General features: G+C 41.5%; 2 protein-coding genes across 3 annotated transcripts in view; one reads left to right on the top strand and one right to left on the bottom strand.

The window, feature by feature from the left end:
• Positions 1-69: 69 nt before the first annotated feature.
• Positions 70-23,826, top strand: part of GFM1 (G elongation factor mitochondrial 1) — a 29,912-nt gene continuing 6,155 nt past the window's right edge. The window contains exons 1-14 of the mRNA XM_062583252.1: positions 70-137; positions 477-629; positions 1,141-1,273; positions 1,501-1,705; positions 2,525-2,641; positions 3,236-3,386; positions 7,529-7,683; positions 9,066-9,150; positions 10,037-10,174; positions 10,884-10,985; positions 11,677-11,733; positions 12,265-12,402; positions 13,381-13,463; positions 23,097-23,259. Coding sequence (XP_062439236.1) covers positions 90-137; positions 477-629; positions 1,141-1,273; positions 1,501-1,705; positions 2,525-2,641; positions 3,236-3,386; positions 7,529-7,683; positions 9,066-9,150; positions 10,037-10,174; positions 10,884-10,985; positions 11,677-11,733; positions 12,265-12,402; positions 13,381-13,463; positions 23,097-23,259 — 1,728 coding nt within the window. The 5' untranslated portion in view covers positions 70-89. The remainder of the gene's footprint in view (positions 138-476; positions 630-1,140; positions 1,274-1,500; positions 1,706-2,524; positions 2,642-3,235; positions 3,387-7,528; positions 7,684-9,065; positions 9,151-10,036; positions 10,175-10,883; positions 10,986-11,676; positions 11,734-12,264; positions 12,403-13,380; positions 13,464-23,096; positions 23,260-23,826) is intronic.
• On the bottom strand, positions 13,491-18,538 carry LXN (latexin). 2 transcript variants are annotated; one of them, XM_062583254.1, is made up of 3 exons: positions 18,278-18,538; positions 14,974-15,036; positions 13,491-13,811 (listed from the first exon to the last, which is right to left on the bottom strand). In XM_062583254.1, the coding sequence occupies exons 1-3, from the start codon at positions 18,437-18,439 to the stop codon at positions 13,716-13,718; spliced, it is 321 nt and encodes a 106-aa protein (XP_062439238.1). In that variant the 5' UTR covers positions 18,440-18,538; the 3' UTR covers positions 13,491-13,715. The 2 variants fall into 2 exon arrangements, with proteins under 2 accessions (XP_062439238.1, XP_062439237.1); XM_062583253.1 differs by having other exon boundaries at positions 13,491-13,836.

Raw genomic sequence — 23,826 nt, forward strand, 5'->3', positions numbered from 1 at the left:
CGGCGCCGCATGCGCGGCGGCGCCCGGAAGCGCCGGGCAGCGGCGTGACCCTGCGCGGCGGCCGCGGGGCCGGGAGCGGGGCTGGGGCCATGCTGCGGGCGGCGCGGGCCGGCGCGGCGCGGCGGCGCCTGCAGCAGGTAACGGCCGCGCTGCCGCCACCGCCGCCATTTCGCGAGCGGGCGGCGGCGGGAAGGCGCGGCTGCGCGGGCGGCAGTTCGCCGAGTCGGACCCGCAGCGCAGCCGAGGCCGCCCGCGGAGCTGCGCGCCCCGCTCCCGCCTTGCCCCGCCGCCTGCTCGCGCGTTAGGTGCTTCCCCGCGATGCTGCGCTTCCCGCCGCCGCGCGGCCTCGCACCTCACGAAATGGCGGCCTGGCGCGGGCGCGGCGCTCGAAGGGCGCCTCGCCTCAGCCGCCCTCGCTGGCCTGCGGTTTGTTTCCATCGCCCCCCGCTCCTGACTAGCGCTCTCGTGTCTCGCAGCTGCTCCTCGGCGCCTGTCGGCAGCGCTCCTCGGCGGTCCTTCCCAACGAGAGGATCCGCAACATCGGCATCTCCGCCCACATCGACTCCGGGAAGACCACGCTGACCGAGCGCATCCTCTTCTACACCGGCAGGATTGCCCAAATGCACGAGGTCTGTTGGCTGCCGGTGTGCGGCAGTGGCCCCGCCGCTGCCGCCTCCTCTCAGCACACCCCAAATCAAACTGTCAGACTGATTATATGTGTATATATTTATGCATACATATATATATATGTATGTATGTATAAATCCCTGTCTCTGGCGAATGCATCATGACATATAGCCTTTCTCTTGATGCAGCTGAAGATGGCTGTGAGAAACTGAGAAAGCATAGAAAAGTGATTTTTAGCTTCAGGTGTGTTATTTCATTAAATTGGCAGTGCGGCAGAATCTTTCATTTATTTTCGATAGCCTCTTCCAGGAGTGACCCTCAGAAGTGCAAAGCATGTTAAAGCCATGGGTGAAACTGCCAGAAACTCAAACGTGTGTGTAGTTCAGGAATTGCAACTGATTGCACCTTGCCTGGTTTTTATTGTGAAAGATGGTGCTCATTGTGTAAAGCAACACTCCTGCTCGTATAACGTTCTCAGTAGACTCTCTTAAACTAATATATTTCTTCCCAAAGGTGAAAGGTAAAGATGGAGTTGGAGCCGTCATGGATTCTATGGAGCTGGAGCGACAGCGTGGAATCACGATTCAGTCTGCGGCAACGTATACCATGTGGAAGGACACCAACATCAACATCATAGACACACCAGGTAGTGCCAGCTCTGAACGCTTTATGATTACTGTTCCTTCATGTATGCATAAAGCACCATCTTTGTGTCCATTAGTCACTTGAATTGTGCTAACGGACTCTTTTTCTGTATAGCTGAAGACAGATTCCGTTGGATTTTGCTTTTTTTTCTGTAGCTATGAAAGTACAATTGCTTATTACCTTTTATCATCTGTGAATAATGGATTTTTTTTTTTTTGGGTTATTCAGGACATGTAGACTTCACAATTGAAGTGGAAAGATCTTTGAGAGTTCTTGATGGAGCTGTTCTCGTTCTCTGTGCTGTTGGAGGAGTTCAGTGCCAGACAATAACTGTGAACAGGCAAATGAAACGATACGGCGTGCCGTTTTTAACGTTTATCAATAAACTGGACAGATTGGGCTCTAGTCCAGACAGAGCAGTACAACAGTTGAGGTATTTATCGCTTTGTGGAATAATTCTGAACTATTCGCATAGCAAGTTAACACTAAAAATATTGGAAAACGTTCTCCTGCGGACTCTGTAGTTGCAGCTTGGAGGATAATCTATGACTTGAGGTTAAATCAGTCTACTCTATAACAATTCTCCATTTTCCCAAGAAGATGAGAGCAAAGCAAATCTTAGTGTTAGCCCAAACTCAGAGTCTGACAGCTGGAAGTTTGGTATTTATTTTGATGATAGAACTATATTTGAAGCCAATTTATATACAGCCTTTTAATTTTTCCTAGGTACTGGTAGCAAACATACAAACTGTAACTCACAGTGTGGAGATAATGCAAGGCTGGGGAGTTTCTAGTTCAGACATAAGAACTGCCTGCTTCTTACTTGTTATTTTTCTGTGTGTAATTTCATTTATGAGATGCATGCATTTGTTTGTATTTAGAGAGAAGCAACTTGTCTAATCAAGTAATTGACCCAAAACCAGTAGATATATTAAAATGCAACCTGGTATTTGTCATTCATCTTGGTCGATTCTGGCACTGTCAAAGGATCAAAAGACTTTAACTATAGATATATAGTAGGAATGGGAAGTTCTTTAAGGAGCATCTGGAGCACATATATTTAATGACTGTCTTTCTTAATCATAGAATCATAGAATTGGTAAGGTTGGAAGGGACCTCTGGAGATCATCTAAGTCCAGCCCTCAAACAAGTAACACACATGGGGATTGAACCCACAACCTTGGCATTATTAGCACCATGCTCTAACCAACTGAGCTAAACCAAACTCATGTATGTTTGTTCACTTTTTCAGATCCAAGTTAAATCACAATGCAGCTTTTGTTCAGATTCCAATTGGGCTGGAGGGAGACTTTAAAGGAATTATAGATCTTATTGAAGAAAGAGCTATATATTTTGATGGTGCACTTGGGTAAGTGTTGCAACTTGAATATTTTTTTTTCTGTGCTGAAACTACTGTTTGTGTGGGTTATGCTGAACTATAGAAACCTATAGTTCTTCTGAAATGAAAAAAAAACACTATCTGGAAAATAAGGGATGTTGCTTGTGCTAGGGCTAAGGTATCACATTTCTGCTCTCCCAGTTACAGCAAAATAATTCTGCAGAGTCAAGTTTAGTGCAGCTGGTACCTGCAGCATGAATTACTTGCTAACTGTAGTGTGAAGGCAGACACAGTTACTTCCCTGATAAATAGGAGACTTGCTTCGTGGTTGGAACCAATAGTGTGTGTTTGACATGAAATTGCCAGGATGAAGATAAGATGCGAGTGAGGTTGATGAACAGGTTATCCTGCATCCTTGCAAACTCCTGCCATGAGTGGGAAGAAGCTCTTCCCTAGTTAAGCATCAGAGCTACTTACTATGGTGATACTGTTAAGTGGTCTTTTTCAATATCCATATCTGTAGTTTTCTTGATCAGCCTTGTCATCACAATGATTAATGAGTGATTCAAAGTTTGATTCATACAGTATTCCTTTAGAATAGTTATATTATTTACGTGTGTGTAGCCAGACTCTTCGATACGATGAAATTCCAGCTGAATTTAGAGCTGAGGCTGCAGAAAGACGTCGGGAATTGATTGAATGTGTTGCTAACTCAGATGATCACCTTGGGGAGCTGTTTTTGGAAGAAAAGATTCCTACAGCTGCTGATTTAAAGGTAAGTTTATGGTGGTCCTTGTTCCTGTAGCAATATATTCCTTTTCTCCTAGAAAATATCTTGAAGAAATTTTGTGTGCCTAAGTCCTCTTGCATGAGTGTCACCTACTACAGGTTGATTCCCAGTTCACTCCCAGGGGAGGGCCCATTCTACCCTTGATTTTTGAGCTCTTCCTTCTATAAAAGCAGTTGATGCTAGCTGGCTTACTGAAGACCTTGGTCACTAGATCTCGAATTAGATTTGCACTGGAGATTCCGAGCTTCTGTGCTCCTTGGAGACAAGTAAATGTCTCTAAAGTACTTCTAGTGTTTGGGTTTTTTAAATCATTCTATTGCTTGTCTATGCCACAACTTGCTTGGTGTGACTTGCTTCAAGTCTTCTTTGTGCATAGGAAATCTTGCCTCTTTTTGTATTTGCATTGATTGCTCCTTTCACCTTAGGTGGATGTAGTGCTCTAGAAGGGAATTGGAATGTCTTTTTTTTTTTTTTTTTTTGCCAAATCCAGAAGAAATGAGTGTAGATCAAAATACAGTTTTCAGGAAGGAAGAAAATTGCTTTTCTTGAAATCGCTGCATGATTTATTTTATGAAATACTTCGGATGTTGCATAGCAAAAGGCATATGAGCATAAAGGAGTGCTCATAGAAGTAATGAAGAACACCATTTTCCCTTCAGCAGGTGGCCACAGACTGAAAATTACTTGTGATAGTTTAATATCGTTGCTACCTCGAGTGCACATCCACATTATAAAAGGTGATATGGAGGCCTAGAAAGCTCAGCTGCAGTTGTGCAGTCTTTATGCAATTTCAGCTCTCCAGGATGAGATCAGCTTACACTGTTCAGTAAAGTCTTGAGAGCAGACTAAGGTGTAGTCTGTATTTTAAACTGTATTATGAGATATTTAGCAATCTGCACATACCACCTTCTCTAAGGACCTTAATTGACTAATGATGCCTCTTGAGTTGCTATGGTATTAGCTTTAGTCTAGATAGATGAGCTCATACTGAGATAGCCAGGTTTTTAAAAAGCAACCTGTAGCATGTATGTGCTCACTTACAATGCCGTAAGTTTGAAGTAATCTGAGGACACTTACAGAAAAAGTGCTAAGCAAGCTTGTGTTTACCATTTGGTAGGTATGTAAGCTCAAGACAATAATGTGGAGTTGTTGACACAGCAATTTGTTGGGCTGCATGTGTATCTAAACAGCCAGTAATGTGAGAGAACCATACTGAAGTCTGTCTGTTTTGTAAGGAAGATCTCAGTTTGGTTGTTTCTTGCCTTTTTTAGCTGTGTGATGGCTATGTAAGTCCCCGTTCATGCATACATGGTGCGAATATTTGTGTGATGCCCCCTGCTGAATTGCTGTTTGCCATCACCTCTTGCCACTGTCAAGAGAAATCAACAATAATCTTCTAATGTCTACTGTTAATAGTTATTATCTAGCTGAAGATTGAAACTACTACAGGGACCAGTTGCTGAATCACAGAATGGTTGAGGTTGAAAGGGACCTCTGGAGATCATCTAGTACAACCCCTTCTGCTCAGGCAGGGTCACCTACAGCAAATTAGACAGGGTTGCATCCAGGTGGGTTTTGACTATCTGCAGAGAAGGAGACTCCACAACCTCTCTGGGCAACCTGCACCAGTGCTTGGTCACTCTCACTATAAAGAAGTTCTTGAATGTAATTTAAAAAAAAATGTGATTTTAAACAAAGAGAAAAGTGATATCCAGAAAGTCCATTGCAGTGGGAGAAGCTTCATGGGCAGACAGCTTTTTCTTGGAGAGCCTCTGTTGAAGCTAGAGCTGCTCGCCTTTGAGTAGCAGTGATGCACATAGTTTCACTGAGGCCTGGCAACTGCCTGGCACAGCACTAGCCACCTCCTTTTGCTTTGCTCTGCTTGCAGCTGGGTGCTTCAATTGGTAACTGAGGAAGATAGCTGGGTTCAAACCGTGGGCCCCTTAAGGTTTATTTATTTCAAACCTTCATAGCTACTAAACTTTGATCACTTACAACTTTATAACATACCTTGGGTTTTGAGTTACCAAAAAAAAAAAAAGTTTTGTTTTGGTTGTATGGGTGGTTCACTGGTGGTTATTGTCTCTAGGACTGTGGAGGTATCTGTATATCCCAACTTGGCTTGAGATATAAAAGCACAAAGGCTTTTGTCAGAAGTACTAAGCAAATGTAGCTCTTATTTCAGTAATAAGAGGTTTCGTTATTTGGCATTTCCAGCAATCATTTACTATTTTATGAAGCATGGACTGTTCAGGTTGCGAAATAGCCCTTCTGTAGTTGGTAAAGACAAAATATAGTAACAGTTTTAAAGACCTGTAAGGATCTGTCTTCCACTAGGAGGACTGAACAATACAAATGGGAATATGCTGTGTTTATGTAAGAGGTGAGAGATTCCAGCAGGAAGCTATTTTCGATAGCTCCTACTGGGAGAGAAATCTGTTACAAAAATGAACTTGTTTATTCAGCATGCCTCTGCTTCCCACTTCTGAAAGCCAATTAATTATAGTTATAATGGCTATAGCATTGCAGATGCAGGTTAATTTGTATTAATATGTCCCTGAAGATGGCTTTTCTTTGGTGGCCAGCAGCCAAGTTTCTGCTGAAAGTATCTTTTCATAGAAATGATGCTAGGTATCACTCCTGGAGGTCAGAGTCTTAGCATATGATGTTCATTAAAGATCAACTGCTTAAACAAGCACCTCATTTGCTACTATGCAAAATGCTGTACTCAAGCCCTAGCTGCTCAGTAGGGCACTCAGTAACAAAAATCTTTATGCGAAAATAAAATTACTTTTCTTCCCTCCGAGGTAATTGTTGATGAGAATCAATTGCAGCCATGTAGCTTCATTTTAAAATAACATGGCAAAATAGAAACCCAGGCATCAGCACAGCTGTATGTTCTGCATACACTGTGGAGTACAGGAAAGAAACAGGCTAAACGAGCAAAAGTGTTGATGTAAGAATATTACTTTTGCATTATTTTTGCAAAGTCATTAAATCAAGAAATTCAAGGAAACAGTTATTCATTTATTTTTAAGTTTGAGAATAAAAGATCCTTTTCTAATTTCTTCTATAAATCAGTTTGCTTTTTGAAGTTTATTCTTTGTCAACAATTTTTGGCTTAGATATTCTGAATTGCTGTCTCTTAACTGTGAAGGTTGCTTAGCCTTCTGTCTTCAGATACTCTAAATCACTCCCAGGCCAGATTATATGATTAACTACCTCAATCTGTTAAGGGAAAATCAGTTTTTTAGCTTACCAAAAAAGACAGCAGCTGCTTTCATTTGGAGTGAAGGCCTTCATAAGTGTAGGTAGATAGCATCCTCTAGTGGCAGAGAGAGCTGAGACCAAGTTAGTGATCCTAGTAACTGATTTTTGGGGGGGCAAGCAATTAGCTTCTGTTCACCTTTCTAAATCTTTAATGAAGACAGCTATGATTGCAGTTTTGGAGACTTTTGGCCCTCAACTGTGTTTTGTAATGTTATATGATGCTTGGTGAAAGGCACTGAATAGGCAGGAGGTTATTGTGCAGTTAATTTATCTTACTGTGTTTACTAGGATGTCTTGGAAGAATTCCGAAGACAGTCATTGTAACTTCAGCGGAAGAGTGTGAATAGGTTCTTCTGTAGCTGCGTCAACACAGCTTTCATTAAAAGTGATAATTCGTTCAGCATGACAATTCCCCAAATACCCCTTCCCTACCTTTTTTTTTTTTCAGAAGAGTTTTACAGAGCTTAAAGATGTCAAAACATCTCATTTTACTTTCACAAATTTAAATGTGTATTGTTTTCCAATATAATAAATAGGGGAAATGGAAGGGAAATGACAGACCTGAAAACAAAAATGAAGAATCTTGACTTTATCATTATATTTTAGCTAATGTATTTTCATTTTTAAGTTGAATTTAAGAGGAAGAAAAAAATCTCAAAATTCTCGAGAAAACCACTAAGCAACTGTCATGGGAGACTCTGGTGTAGAGAGTTCTACAGGAGAGTGTCCTACTTTACTCCAGGAGTGAAGATAACCAATAAAGATAGAGAGTGTCATCTGTAATGCTGTGTAGTTGGTATTGCATCAGACTCCTGAAGTTATTGCAGAAGGAGAGTAATGCATTGATACTTTTCTAGCTTGCAATCAGAAGAGCAACACTGAAAAAGTCTTTTACCCCAGTACTTCTGGGAAGTGCTTTGAAGAACAAAGGAGTACAACCATTGCTGGATGCTGTCTTAGAGTATCTGCCAAATCCTTCAGAAGTTGAGAACTATGCTATACTTAACAAGGCGTAAGTATACTCATGCGTGTATGGAGTGGTTTTGGAATCAGGTGTCAAAGCAGTGTAAAGTGTAGCAGGAAACATTACTACCAAAATACATGATCTTTTACTATTTACATAAACAATACGATCATAATTTTTGCACGGCGTTCTAAAAGCTGCAAGATCTCATCTCATTTGAAGGGTACTGTTTATACCTGTACTTCTAATAGCACTTGTTGAGTGTTAAGTTTGAAAATTTGTTATCTGATAAGATAAATTATAAAATTGTATAAATATATAAATTATAAATTAATGGTATCCCCTTAAAGTCATGCCTGCGTTAGAGCAGAGAGCACATTTGAAAATGTTAGCTGATGTTTTATTCATCTGAACACGCTTATTAACGTAGATGTGCCTTCACAGTTAAGGGACACGAAACCCAACATCAGTGTCTCTTACCTGTACTTCTGCATCCAGACTGAAATCTTGCAACTTTTCGTAGAGTTATTACAAAGCTGTAGTTGTAAAGCAGTATTTAATGCAACAGCCAGCTGCGCGCATTGTTTTTTATATGCCTTCTTGTATATCCGCTGGTACTGACAAGTTGACTTTGTGACTTGGAAGCTGCAATTCAAATTATATGATGTGCTTTTGTGTTTCTGTGGGTAATCCCCTTGTTGGCATTTACTAAAACTGTTCTGTCTCACATACACACAAACAGAACAACACAGGCATGATAGTTCTTGTCTGCAGAGGACATACTGTGGCGCTTGATGCTTTTTTTTTTTTTGGAGTCTTTATACAGAGCAGAAACACACTAGGGTGCCTTCTATTAAATGACCTTTGCAGTACCTTTAAGGTGCAGTTTGGTTACTTCCATTCTTTATATCAACTGTCTCTTGGAAGTCTAAACAGATCATTTGAGTTTACAGTTATTCTCTGAGCTGTGACTAGTACTTTAGGACTTTCTGGGCCTCAGTCATAAGTCTGGCCTGTAAGTGTGCATCTGTCTAAGGATAGTACTCGTGTTGAGTATCAGTGCAAAATCTATCCTTGGGAGCATCTCTCCTGTTGGCCATTGACAATAAATGGTCCAGAACTTAAGAATTTTTTCATTCTAAAACTAGATTTGCTTATGAAGTGTGACTGAATATCTCATTAATTGCTGCGTGTACAGTTAATTGCTTTTGTGGCAAAATGGATAAAGTGAGGGAAGAGTGATAAATGTCATAATTTGGAGTTCCTTTTGGGGTCTGCTAAATGTACGAGAGCCACACGTGAGCATCTTGTAACTCTGTATTAAAAACTTCTGTGGAATTGAGAAAGGGCCTTCCAGGATTGAGCTTGTGTTCGGAGGCTGACTGTGTTTGCTTCACAACATTAATTCCCTCTTTAAACCTTTTTCTAAGGGACTCTGAGGACAAAACCAAGTTCCTACTGAACTCTGCTCGAGACAATTCCCAACCTTTTATAGGCCTTGCTTTTAAACTGGAGGTAAGTTGTTATGTTTTTTTGATGTGGCAAAAACAGTAGAGAAGTAGAGCATTTCCTGGGAGAATTGTTGGTATATGCAAGATTTACTTGCACTGAGCGAGTACAACCTACTACTGTTGGTAGGCTGTCATTGATCCCCATGAAATGCCTTCATGTGTTGACGGTTGTTAGTTTTGGGAGAAAAGCACTCTAGGGCTCCCATTTTAAAGTCTGGTGTTTAAATGTGACTGTGCATGCAATGACATTGCTTAGTCACAGTACATATGGTACAGCTAAGCTAACAGTTTCTAGAGAATACTGACCTAGGATTAAGTAACTGAATGACTTCAGTTGTTTGCAAAATTCCTACTCTGCCAACGTCTGACTTCTGCTGAGAGACTTTATACAGTCTGCAAGTTTTTAAACAGTTTACGTGTCTCAAGTACTTCAGATTTTTCTTAGCTAAAACCTGAAAGTTTGGAAGGTTTCATTGCTTATCTTAAATGATTTCAGAGGAAAATCTGCTTGAAGGTGAAAACGATGCAGTGTGAGAGAGAGGAAGAGGAAAAAACATGAGATTTTAACAAAACAGACTGCTTACTACCTAGAGAGTAGTGGTTCTCATTTTCATATAGAAAGTGGCTAGCCAGATTAATAGTTGCTGTATGCCTTCATTGTGAAAGTTTAGGACTGGTAAAATTGGGAAAGTAAAAATTGCCAGGCTTCCTTCCCAGAGTAAAGTGAAAGCTGAGACTACGTTAACACAAAGTTTCGTATGTGTCTAGTGTAAATTCAAAGCAGAATCATTGGGTCTATCAGTGCAGAGCATGCTTAGAATAATGGTGGTCTTGATTGCCAGAAGGACTGTATCTGACTTTTAATCAATTTTTATTAATTTTCATTTCAGGCTGGGCGTTTTGGGCAGTTAACTTACATTCGCGTTTATCAGGGGATGCTGAAGAAATCTGATTATATCTATAACACTAGGACTGGGAAGAGAGTGCGCGTGCAAAGACTTGTTCGTATGCATTCAGACAACATGGAGGTGAGTGTGAGAAGTAGAATCCAGGCAAACTAATCACCTTTTTGAGTCAATGTTATTTGAAAAGAGAGAAGCTATCTTGTTATCTCTGAAGAATGTGATTACGTGGCAAATCTTTTCTACTGATGTTAATTGTTAATTTGTGTTTGTCTGTAACATTTAATAGAGTTCTGTAATAAAACAATGAAGGTGATTTCAGTTTATTTCTACTGCAGTGGAAGAGTCATTGCGTAAGAGGCATTATAAAATGACTTTTAGGTGATAGCCTAAGAAAGACAGCTATGGTATTATCTCCACGTATTCCTTGCTTGTAGGAGAGGGGAAATATGACTGGCAAAATATACAACAAAATTTTCTTCCATGTGATTTTTTTGAATGCAATTCTTAAATTAAAAATGGATTCTTGAAATGCTGCAAGCATGACCCTGTTTAGAATTCCTTAGCTCTATAGCTGGGGCAGGGCTGCCTGAAAAATAGTATGTTGCTTGCTTTGCATTTCTATGCTAAGATGAGTTAGTATCTAAGCTGAGGTCTCCTTTTTGTGCATTTGTTTTGAAGAAATAGAAAGTTTACAGAGCACTTCATCAGAGCTGTAATTTTCAAAGGTGTTTTATTTTGGGTTTTTGAGCACAGTGTTTGTATCTTTGCTGTATCTTTGTAATGTACTAATGTCTTTCACTGATACTGAAATAGTGACCTTTTTCTTCTTAAGGATGTAAATGAAGCTTATGCAGGAGACATATGTGCATTGTTTGGAATTGATTGTGCTAGTGGAGATACCTTCACTGATAAAACTAGTACTGACATTTCCATGGTAAGTAAACCTCTTAATCTGTATGCTTCCTCAAACATTGGAATTTCCAATATTCTGTTCTTAAATGTTTTTAATCTTTTGTTCAGTTTAAGTACTTTTTTGATGTGTATACAACTGGAAATGTTTGTTATACTTCAGAGAGCCCGAACATGTAGAGGTATGGTGTGTTCAGAACATGCACACTCCTTTACTGCACTTGGCATCAAATATATTCAATTTTAGCAAACAGTTGTGAAACAAACATTTCTGAGGTTTCAGGACCATTACTGCCTCCCTTTCTGTCAGTGCGTAGCTGAATACTGAGAGGATGCTGTTATCCCAAAAGTATTGAGGTATGTATTTGTATACATACACAGATACATCTATTCTATTTATACATACGTTTAACAACATCAGTCATTAAAATATGGAAGCAGTGTCTAGTGTGAAATCCCAGCAGAGATCAATTGCATCCAAGAGCTAGTATTAATATGTTGTGGTTGGCATTACAACAAGCATTAGGTAATAGCCTAGTATCCTGAGGAGAATTAGAGAATTTCCTTACAGTATGGTATTAGGCACAAGCTAGATAAGTAAAGCAGTCAAGCCTGTTTGGAACCCACAGTTTTTGTAATCAAACTTTTCTGGAGAAATTACATCACCAGATGAAATACAATGTGATTTTATAATCTCTCCTTTATAACCATTACAGGAATCAATTCACATTCCTGATCCTGTCATTTCAGTAGCTATCAAGCCTTCCAACAAGGTAGGAGCCTTTGAATTAACCTTTATCTGAGTTGCTTTTTTCTGCTGCATTTATCACTTTGTACAGGTTAGCAAGCAAATACCAATTCATATAGGCTAAAATGAGCGGTGTTTAAAATATTCTAGCCAAAATGCTTAAGAACGTATAATTTAGATAGTATAACATATCAATATGTTAGATGGTATCACTTGACCATAGGGGAGCTCTGTTTCTTTGATTTAAGTAAACGTGGACTTGAAATAGCTTGTTCAAACCAGAAGATACTTACTTTTGTCTTCGATAAGAAAAATAGAGATAAACTAAACTCAAGGGACTTTTCTGTTCCATCGAGCTTACAGATAGCCTGGCTAACTTCATCAGCATCCAGGAGCTGGAAGAATAAATGCAGTTATAAATCTTTGGCTGGGCTTCAGAAAATAACATCATGAGGGTAGAAGTGCTAAGCTGTTGGCAGGAAAACTTGAGGCCTTTCTTTTTACACATTTTTGGATGCTGAATTAATGTTTTTTTTGCATGTGTAATTGTTTTTAGAATGACTTTGATAAATTTTCAAAAGGCCTGAACCGCTTTACAAGAGAAGATCCCACCTTTAAAGTCCATTTTGATGATGAGAGCAAAGAGACCATTGTTTCTGGAATGGGAGAACTACACTTAGAAATCTATGCTCAGGTAATTTTGAAAGAAGATTCCATGGACTGTGCTCTTGAATAGTTTCCCAACCAAGAGTTCTCCTTCCTTTCTGCCTGAGATGTTGCATGTGCCAAAATCTATTTGCAGATAGGCTAATTGAGGCCAGACTGTAGGCCTAATTTTGTAGTTGGGCCTCTAAGCTCACATCAAGCTTACCAGATTGTTTGGAGATACAATCCACTTGATTTAATGGTAAATGAGGGTTATCATATGGCAACTATTTTGAGGCCTTTTTAATAGAAGGCACTGTGACATTAAGGTGAACAGTAGCTGCTTGGGGAAGTGTTTAACTTCTTAGTCAACCCCAGCAGATTCTTTCTTCCAGGTGGTTCTGTTCTTGAAGGCTTGTAATCTATTTAAATGAACCTTCAGTCAAGAATATTTTTACTTTTTGGTACAAAACCAATGGTGCAAATCCAGTTTGTTACAAAAAATATTGTATTAAGCATTGCATTTTGTTTTAGCAGCCTTTGCTTGTAGTGAATTTTAATATTAACTTTCCTATGGGAGAGAGAAAAATTCTATTTCTGTATTTTTTTTATTTATTCCATAATAAGAGGTGATGCATGCAGTAGGAATAGTTTATTTCTGTTTATTTCTTGCAGGTTGATATCTGTTCTTTAATTCAGTCTAACAGAGTGATGTATCTGAAATGTGGAGAGAATGAAGAAAAGATGGTTTTTGTCTTTGAAAACTTAAACTTGAATAAAGTAGTTATGCTGTTGCCTTGTCCTATATGTAAAGCTATTGCCCCTAAACAGGGATGACAGTTGAATGACAGTGAATAATTCATAACATCTATTTTTCAAAAAAAAAAAAAAAAAAAAGAGCCCCCAAAACCCAACAAGAAAAACTAGTTAACCCTGATCAAGTTTCTCACTTTAAAGATTATCTGTGATAAAAACATTGCCAATGTGTAGGAACAGTTCTGAATTTCATTCTGCTTTTTTTCTGCAGCGAATGGAAAGAGAATATAGTTGTCCTTGCACTATGGGAAAGCCAAAAGTTGCATTTAGAGAGAACATCTGTGCACCTGTGCAGTAAGTAGTCTTTCTAGCAACAAGAAGGTTTTTTTTATTAATTTTGACACAGCATTTGATTATGCAGTAGATAAAATGACTAAAATGACTGTTGGGTTATTAGATTGAAACAAAATACACGGGAGAATTTTTACTGAGCAAGTACTTACTATTTGTACCTTGATTGTTTGCCCCCCGCCTACTTATCTCCCCCCCCCCCCTTCAAACACTTGTAGCATTTTAGCTTCTTCCACTGTAGTGCCAGGTGCTCCATTAGTACTCTGCATGTTTTGGCTGACTGCTGTTCTGTGTTACTTTGACGCCATGCTGTGGGTGCCAGAGAACTGTCATTTGCCAGGGAATAATCTCCTGTGGGTAGAAAGTAAAAGGTGTGCTGGAAAAAGCAAGAAGGTATTTTCTTTGAACAATACTGAACTGGAATAGACTGCTATAATTTAGCCATAGCTTGTCTGATTTTTAGATCAAGCACCAATAACAGTACATGGTAAGCAGGCTAGCAGTCAATCCTGTTGAGCTCTCAGTGTTTCTGAGTTCTCCCTCAAGCTTTTTTTAGCCTGTCTGGTGCTCTGTTCTGCTGCAGCTACACAGTTTCTCTCTTCCAGGCTAGTATTACAGCTCAAGTATGTCTGTGTAGGATTGCACTTCTTAATCACAGTGCTGTTGATATCTTAGGACACCCCTCCTCCCTCCCAAAATGGAGTACGATGAAGCACCTATACTTTTGAGTTGCAATTCAGTGGCTAATACTTTCCAGGAATTTTCCTTCACAAAAAATTCTGAGGAACTAAAGCATTATGGATACTCTAACTTCACTGAAAGTGCAGTGGAGTAAGAAAAAGTAAAGCTAGGATAAAGGGTGAAATCTCTCAGCAGGTGACTTACTACAGGGAGTTACACAGTTGAGAGCTTCTTCTCTAAAACCCTTTCAGTTTCTCTGCATCGGTGTCTTACAAAGACATTTGCCCAAATCCCAATATTACGATGAAAATAACGTACATTGTAAATACTATTCCGGGAACCAAAGCTGCTGCTGCTGCTTATGCTATACCCTGTATCCTTCTCTTTGAGGAAAAACTGAGATGATGTTTTTGTCTATTGGTCCTCCACGGCTGTCCCTCTAGTAGAGAAGTGCCCTGTTTGTTACTCCAGGTAGGATTTTGCAGCTTTTTCTGCCCTGTAGCCCTGGCTATTTGGCAATAGAATCTCCCAAGAGAAGAGATCTGTCAGTGACCATACATTGAACCTCTGCCATTTACAAGAAGGGCCCAGATCAGTTGAAAATTACAGTCTCCTGATACAAGTTAGAGACTTGTTTCCTGCTTACATGGGGCACAAGCAGAGAACGCTAAGGCAGGTGGGTACTCTGCCCTAACTTCATGCAGTTTGCTACCTGACTTCCAGGCATCAGATCTATGAATGCTTCACCATCCCCATGCCTGGGGAGGTTACACAGTTGGCAGTCTTAAAACAAAAAAAAAGCTGTTCTTTATTTTTAGAAATAAGACTTTACCTGGGACACAAATTCATGAAGTAGAACCATGTAGTCAAATTCAAGGTAATCATCGCTTCTTTTCTGCAAAGACAAGATGAAAAGGGCTGAATATGGGGATCTTTCCCTTCCCTACCCCCCTGTTAAGAGTAGTGAATCAGTTGTTTGTTACAATAGAAAGTCTTTGCTAGATGAAACTGGCAGCTTATGTTAATGAATAAAACAGATGTAGTGTAGTCACTATAACAAAACAGAAAGATGCTATTTTGTATTTCTGGGAATTCCAAAATTGTGTTTGAGAGACTGAATATAAAATTTGAAACCGTGCTAATTCCTGCCTTGAATTTAGATTTTTTTTCCAACTTGAGGAACTTATTTGGAAAGGAACACCTGGTTGTATACTATGGTTCTTAGTCTAAATTTAGCCTAAATAATTCTAAATAAAATTGTCAGTAGAAGAAGACTTGTAAGGGACTCCAGAAGCCTTACAGTGGTTAACAGATTATCAGTGGCTGTGTGAGCAACGGAGTACCTACTGGCTTGTGGAACATACTCTTTACAAATCTATTCTTCAGACAATAGAAGATGGAAAAAAAAAGCACTAGTTTGATTAACAAAGTGATCTAGTTTAATAGTATCTTGCCTTCTTTATCCTTAAATTCATCTAGTTTGTTAGATATGGTTTTTAAATCTTGCCCATTCATAGTCCTACACCTGTGATCTGCTTTTAGGTAGATATCACAGGGAGCAAAATGTTAACAAATCTTACTCTTAGAATGACTTTCTGCATTTTCTTCATATCCAGAACTTCATAGAAGTTCATTGGCTATTTTGAGTGGCCAGACATTTGGGCTCTGGAAGTTTATCAGGAGTCTTCAGAATAAATAGGATTTTCTACATATGAAGTCCTGTTTCTCTATTCTAGATTACACACTAAATTTCTTTGCATTTGAAATTGATTGAGAACTGGCTGAAAGGCAGAGCTCAGAGGGTAGTCATCAGTGGCGTGGAGTCTAGTTGGAGGCCTGTGGCTAGTGGTGTCCCCCAGGGCTCAGGACTGGGTCCCATCCTGTTCAACTTCTTCATCAGTGACCTGGATGAGGGGACAGAGTGCCTCCTCAGCAAGTTTGCTGATGATCCCAAGCTGGGAGGGGCGGCTGAGACACCTGAGGGCTGTGCTGCCATTCAGAGAGACCTGGCCAGGCTGGAGGGCTGGGCAGAGAGGAACCTCCTGAGGTTCAACAAGGGCAAGCGCAGAGTCCTGCACCTAGGGAGAAATAATCCTAGGTACCAGTACAGGCTGGGGCCTGACCTTCTGGAGAGCAGCTCTGCAGAGAAGGACCTGGGAATGCTGGTGGATGACAGATTGACCATGAGCCAGCAATGTGCCCTTGCGGCCAAGAAGGCCAATGGTCTCCTGGGGTGCATTAGGAGGAGTGTTGCCAGCAGGTGGAGGGAGGTGATCCTGCCCCTCTCCTCAGCCCTGGGGAGGCCTCCTCTCGAGTACTGTGTCCAGTTCTGGGCTCCCCAGGACAAGAGAGACATGGAGCTACTGGGGAGAGTCCAGCGTAGGGCTACGAGGATGATCAGAGGGCTGGAGCATCTGCCCTAGGAGGAACGGCTGCGAGAGCTGCGCCGCTTCAGCCTGGGGGAAGAGCCTGGCAGACTGAGGGGGGATCTGATCAATGTGTAGAAGTACCTGAAGGGAGGGTGTCAAGGGGGTGGGGACAAGCTCTTTTCAGTTGCCCCATGTGACAGGGCAAGAGGCAATGGGCAGAAATTGAAGCACAGGAAGCTCCGCCTGACCGTGAGGGGGAATTTCTTCCCTGTGAGGGTGATGGAGCCCTGGACCAGGTTGCCCAGAGAGGTTGTGGAGTCTCCTTCTCTGGAGATATTCCAGGCCCGCCTGGATGCAACCCTGTCTAGCATGCTCTAGGTGACCCTGCTGAGCAGGGAGGTTGGACTAGATGATCTCCAGAGGTCCCTTCCAACCTTACTGATTCTATGATTCTAACCATCCATTTAGTAGTTAAGAATAACTCACATTATGTTTTTTCCAAGTAGAGGACAGAAGAATTGGAGAATCCATAGAGATATGTTAATTAAAACAAAAAAGAAAATTGGCCCTATAGAAATTTTCTGAAAACAGAATGCTTATTAGTTAAGCGTATTCCAGCTAAAAGGTCTGCAAGGTCGGTTGATTTTGCAGATAATGACAAATTCAGATCTGCTCAGTATAAACATACTATTTGCAATCACTCAGAAATTAATGAAAGTATAAATTATTCTGTCTTGAGGTATTTTTCTCCTTTTCTTTTTTGTGATACATTTTCCTGAACCCTATTTTCTTATCATAAACTTTAATCAACGATTATTGTGCTAATATAGATCTAGGAGCATTGCTCCAGTTGAGTGAAATCCCAGTTTGGGTAGACATCTATCCCTGAAGTAAGTGTAATGGGGATTGTTAATAGGCTCATTAAAAAAAATGGAGAGTATTTCTTCAGTGTGAGTGGTTCAGCTAAAAATGGAGTTTAGGCTTAAGATATTTCTGCCTACTGCACCACCCCCCCCCCAAAAAAAAAAAAAAAAAAAAAAAGCGTTAGTAAAAGTAAGTTCAGGAAGAGCAAAGTAAAAAAGCTTAATATTAAGAGCATGAACTTAAATCACTACTTGCTTTATTAGCATTTTGAGGTGAACTAGCAAATGGCTGGAAACTGGAATGCTGTAAACAAAAAGCAGTGTAGATTGTGTTTTATTGAAGTTGAGATGCAGCCCGTTGCTATTTGTCCAGACTTGGGTATTGCAGAGATGTCAAGTAGTATTACTTTGACTGTGATCTGCTTTTAGATAGATATCAAAGAGAGCATGACTGATTGTGGTGTAGATGAAAAGAAAAAGGAGAATATTCCAATGTATATTCTGCAGATGTAAGAATACTGTCAGCTGTGCCTGCAGGATACTGTAGATAAAAGGCAGGAAAGTAATACAAGATTTAATAAAAGTGATGACCTCTAGGTGGAAAAGCCAATTTTGCAACTAACAAGCATGAATACTGTTGTTGTCAAGGATATACAGCATCTATGAGCAAAATTTTTGAAGAGAAGGAATGATTAAATAAACAAAATCATCAGTGAAATCAGGATTTGCTAGAGTGAATGGGTGGGGGGGATTAAAAAGGAAACACTGGTTTAAAAATGAACCAGACCAAAGAAATCCAGGCGCAATTGAGGTTTCTTACTTAAGAACTTGAACTTAACCACAGCTGTAGTGTAGTATCTGCCACACAAGTTATTTTTTTTGCAAGTCATTGATGGTAACTTACCACTTGCCTTACGTGTTTAATCTGGGCCAGTTCGTACCGAGTATTTTCAGTAGAGTTCTGCCATACCACATACCCAGTGGCGGCCCGTGCCAGCAGTCTGATGGGTTCCATTTCTGGGGGCACATTGCCATGGCTGTCTGGCAGAGAAGATAAACAACACATTAAGCATGATTCATGGAGTTGCAGTCATTCATAGTACGGTCTAATGAGTTGGGTTTGGGGCTAAAAGTTAGGAGACGTGGTTTGTGATCCTTGCTGTCATGGACCTCCTCTATAACCTTGGAATAGCTGCTAACATTGCCACTCTGTCTCCCTCCCACTTCTCACAGTTTATAAATATTCTGTAACATCATCAAGAAAAGGGTTGTTCTAAGGTAAGAACAGACTTGAGTATTACAGTCGGGGTATCTGATGTACTGCTCCAAGAACGACCACAGCAAGAGCTGCATTGATAAAGTAGAGGTAAGAGGGTGTGTTCAGGAAACAATCACATGCACATCATAGATCAGTTCTGGATTTTGAAATTAATGAGTGAATTTGGTAATGTGATTGACAAACCATCTTGAATAAGAGAAAGTAGAGATATGTATTAAGAGTAGGGCTAATGGCCTGATTCCCCTCACTCCTGGCTGGTATAACATGGGCTGTCACCTGGGTCGTGGACCACCACCACATTGCTCCGACTTGCTTTGGCCACAGAGAGCATTCTTTCAATAACTTCTCTCTCCCCCATCCTGTTCTTTGTACCTGGTATGTTTTGTGCCACAAGCTCTTTTTTCAGGCTCTTGATTCGATTGTAGAATATATTATCTTGTTCGTCAGTGTTCTTAAGTTCTCCTTCTATTGTGAAGTTTACGTCTGGAGCAACATTTTTGTTGCCCAGATGATAAAGAATCTCAGCAGTGCAGTTAATAGTATTGTCCTGTTACAGAGTTAATCACATTATTAATATTTAAGTAAATACATGTATGATATTGTTAATTCACACTTGTAAAATGTTTTTTTTCTACATGTAGTTGCTATTTTCTCTGAATCTGACCAATGGATAATTGAGATTATTTAAAACAAGGTCAAATTTTGTAGTATCTATGTGAATATATTTTAAAGGTAATTTTCTTTCTGCTGTGACATAAAAGGCAATATCCATTGTGGTGTAGAATGTTGCTTGTGTTACTCAGTTCGAGAAACAGATTAAAATAACTCCAATTGGAAATTGCAAGTTATGCCAAAATGACCTTGTCATCCCTTAAATATCCTCTTGTGTCATGGTGGTAGGCACTAGCTGTTATTCAGAGCTTTTGCGGTGTAGAAAATGATAGTTCCGTTTTTGGGGAGATTCAGCTCCTCCCCCACACACACATATACCGATTTTCAACATGGAAAAGTTTGAAACACAATAAAGAAGTATTAAGTGTGTGTCTCCTGGCCTCAGCTAGAACCAGCAGCACAGAGCATTGGCTTTTTATTATGTGTCAGGAATGCCAATTTCTGTCCCTAGAATTTATTAATTAAATGAATCTGAACTCACTTTCTCAAGGATATCTTCTAACACCAATTTCAGATGGTATTTACGTCCAACATTGTCGATCTCCTATATGAGAAGACATTAAGAACATGTATTTTGTAGTACTGAACCACTTTACGTTGTGGAAAAGATTGTAATTATTCTTGTGAAATACACTGCAGCAGAGTCACTGACTGTAATACAGATGTAGAGCAGGACTATTACCTCCTCCTACCATGTTAAGATTGCTTGTTTAGTATGTGTCCGATGTAACATCTGATTAGGTATCTCCAAATCCATTTCCAGTCTTGCATACTACTTTATTCTTGGGTTGGAGCTCACAATATGATCCTCTTGTATGATCCAATAACTGCTGCTTGGTTAAATACTGAGACAAGAGAGTCTTCATTGGGTTCCTTTTATTAAGTACATCTTGCATTATATTTCACATTATATTATGTCTTTCTACAGTATTGGATGTCTAAAATAATGACCTAAGTAAATGGTTTAGTTTTGTTGTAATCTGTGCTCCACAGCAGGTTCACTAGGGAGTCAAGAATAGGTCTGCATGAGTTTGGTTTTTCCTGGTAGTAACCAAAAGAGTATCCTCCTAACTGAGTAGCTTACAATCTTGTGTAGGGACTGATTACTTGTCTGAAGCATTTGCTGCATGGTGAAGGGCACAATTACTGCAGCAGTAGTGTCAAAATGGACAAGGTTATAATGTATTTTGTGCTTGCCATGCAGGCAGTATAGACCTGTACTACTGTTAGGGCCTTAAGCGAAGCTGTTGTGAACAGACCTTACTTAGACCTGTACTGCAAGACTTGGGACATGTTTTAATCTCCCCGTGCTGACGTGTCTAGCAACGGTGGTTCTGTATCAAATAAAGAGGACTGAACAGATGAACGATCTCTGGAAGACAGAGCCTGTTTTTCAGCCTACTTTTCAGCTGTGAGGTTGTACATCACAGCAAAGACGCCAAACATAAAAGACTATGCTGAAGGATGTGGAGATGCAAAGGTAGCTCTCATCTGTGTTTTCCAAATCTGCAGAAGAGGTGTAATTTGAGTAATTTTTTAGGATGTGCCATTGATTGTTTTAAAAGGCCTTGGCCTCATCATTGTCTTCCCATTAGTCTGTCCATGAAAGATATGCTAAGCTATTGTCCACAATTCATAAAGAAAATAATCAGATAATAATCAGGTTTATTCATGTTTAGTATAACTGCAATCTTTGGTAGCAGAAAGCTATAGAAACATTTTCAAATCCTCTCATGCTCAGTGGAGGAATTATCTCCGTGTTAGTAAGAAGAATATTGTGTTTCTTTGGAGAAGCAATTTGATTTCTGTCAGCAGGATGGAGAGAGACTGAGCGTATGCCTGAGAGTCAGGGGTCTCGCGTATTCGCAGAGACTCTGCTACAACCCCGTAAGAGAAGTGCTCTAACGAGGGTGGCAGTGTCAGGATCGCAAGGCCAGTATCTCCGCCGGGGCCCTCCAGTCCTGCGTGGTAACATCCTGAAGATAAGACAGGACAGGCAGGTTTTAAATAGTCCATGCTACAGCAGGGTCACTGTGCTGTTTTTTGTCGTCTAACTACACGATAGGAAAAAAAAAAAGAGAGAGAAGCAGAAGCAGTGCAGCCAGGAGGGGCGCCCGTGCTCACCTGGCCGGCTCAGACTCAGCGCGGCTCTGCGTTAACCTTTCGCCGAGCAGGTGCGGTGCCGCTGCGTGGGCAGGCTGAGGGGGGGATCTCGCCGGGGCAGGGGCAGGGGCAGGGGCAGGGAGGTGCGGCCCTCCCGGGGCGCGAGGGGAGGAGAGGCTACAAGAGGTCCGTCCAGGTGCGTCTCTCAGCAGGGGCGTTAGCGCCCTGCTCTCCATTGCTAAACGTGCAACTTCACTGTAGTTTGGAGCAAAGTGAGCGGGAAGAGGTGGGAGCCGTGCTGGCACGTAATTTCCTCCTCCTCCTCTTTTTTGAACGCCGTGTGTAGCGGGAGCCCCTCAGCTCTGAACTGGCCGCAGGTCGGCTGCAAGCGTAGCGCCTTGCTGTCCAGCTGTGGGCAGGAGGAGCAGACCACGAGAACAGCGGCTATGGGAGCGTATCCAGAGCAAATTAAGGCTGTTGACATCCTGGTGGCCAAAAGCTTTTATTTCTAAATGCGCTTGGAAGCACCTTGCCAAGCAGAGCACAGAGTGGGAAAAGGAAACCCTCTGGAGCTGAGGTGCTGGCGCGGCTGGGCCGTGCGGGACGCGGCGCAGGTGCGGCCCTGGCGCCGGCCTCCCTGGTTTCGCCGTGCAGCCCCGCTTCGGGCTCGCCGGGGCGGCGACAGGGTCTCCCGCGCAATAAACCGCGTGCGGGGAGTGGGGCCGGGCTGCGCTGCGCCCCCGCGCCCGGGCAGCTCACCTGGGCGGCGGCGGCGGCCAGGGCGCGCAGCGCCAGCCCGCGGCTGGGCCCGCCGCGGCGGTACTCGAGGCAGGCGGCGGCCAGGGCGGCCGCCCGGCCCGCGGCGGCGGAGTGCGGTGGCAGCGACGCCTCCATGGCGGCCCGGGCACCGGCGGCTCCCCCGCGCCGCCGCTGAGCGAGCCGAGCCGAGCGGCAGCAGGAGGCGGCCGCCCCGGGAGGGACCGCTGCCAGCCCCTGCGCCGGTCACACGTGGCAGGGCGTGGATGTTGCGGGGGAAGCCACCGTCCTTCCGGCTGCGCTGGGAAAAACGCGTGTGTGTGTGTGTGTGTGTGTGCATGTGCATATGTATATATACACCCAGATACACAGTAATTCACGTTCTCAAGGTTTTCCTCTCTGGTTCAGTTTGTCCAGTTAAAGTGCTGTTGTCAGAATACTTTGCAGGAGGAGATGGTGAACATGGGAGGAGATTAAAAAAAAACAATCTTGCTCTTAAGTCATCAAAGAGACAAGTCTAAAGGTGAGCAGGCAATATTAGCGTTGCTTGCTGCACACAAGGGAGGTTTCTGGGGAGTTTCCTTTTCTGAGTTTTTTTTTTTTTTTCTTTGAGATTACATCATCACAATCACCCAGTTTCTAGCTCGCAAGATGAAGAAATGTTTTCCTTCTCTTAAGGAAGTACTGAAATGAGAGGAGTTCAGAAGGATTAGAACTCCTCTTAAGACAAGCTAAATAAATATTCTCAACTATTCTTTCAGTCACTGTTACCGTATTTAGCCCTTTTGGTTAAGTGTAGCTACACGGAATAAAGGAAACTGCAGTATGAAAATTTTTGCTGTAAAAAATGGGATGAAAGCATCGTTTGTGTAACGAGTAACATGGTGCTCTGGGTTTGCTTGTTTGTTTTTAGGTTTGAATTTACACACAAGAAACAGACCGGTGGGGCAGGCCAGTATGGTAAAGTTATAGGAGTTCTTGAGCCTCTGGATCCAGAGGACTACACAAAGTTGGAATTCGAAGACAGAACTATTGGCACAAATATTCCAAAACAGTTCGTGCCTGCTGTTGAAAAGGTGCGGAGCATTCTGTGATTTGTGCGTGTGTGTGTAGGACCTAAGGAGTATTGATTCTTGTCTTTTTCCTGCTATACTGTCAATATGTACTATGTTTGTCTTACCCGAGGCAAGGAGACTTTTCCCATTACTTCAGTGGAAGCAAAATCAACTTTGTGTGTTTTTGCTTAATATCTTACATTCCTAAGTTTTCCACTTAATTTAGAAGTGGCTGTTTGTTTTCTTTACTAGCGTGTTCTTAGCTCTGTTTCCATAGCAATGCCTCTATACAAAAGGTAGGCTTTCCTTTCTTACAGTAAAACAAACCTCCTTCTTGGAACCTGCTTTTTAATTCTTCTGCTTTTGATTGTGATCACTTGATCTTAGTCTCTAATTTTGAAATATGTCACATGATTTTTTTTGTTATTTCTCAGAAAACACTTATGTAAGAAACTGCAGTTAAGTTAGATTTCCCAATAAATAACCCAGTATTCTTTTTTTCCCCTCCTCTGGGGCTTCTTCTATATCTGCCTCTGTTCACAAACTGTTTAATTGATCCCATGCAGATTTAAATAATGCCTCTTTGTC

This window comes from Rhea pennata, chromosome 9, assembly GCF_028389875.1.
Source record: "Rhea pennata isolate bPtePen1 chromosome 9, bPtePen1.pri, whole genome shotgun sequence".
NCBI lineage: Eukaryota > Metazoa > Chordata > Aves > Rheiformes > Rheidae > Rhea > Rhea pennata.

What these genes read in the sequence shown, in the direction of transcription:
- LXN (XM_062583253.1), bottom strand. Translation starts at nt 18,439, where the DNA reads ATGTGTTGTTTATCTTCTCTGCCAGACAGCCATGGCAATGTGCCCCCA. An exon ending in TTAAACACGTAAGGCAAGTG is followed by an intron (nt 15,037 to 18,277) that starts GTAAGTTACCAT and finishes TTGTCTTTGCAG; the next exon opens with AAAAGAAGCGATGATTACCT. An exon ending in TTCATGAATTTGTGTCCCAG is followed by an intron (nt 13,837 to 14,973) that starts GTAAAGTCTTAT and finishes TGCTTTTTCCAG; the next exon opens with CACACCTTTTACTTTCTACC.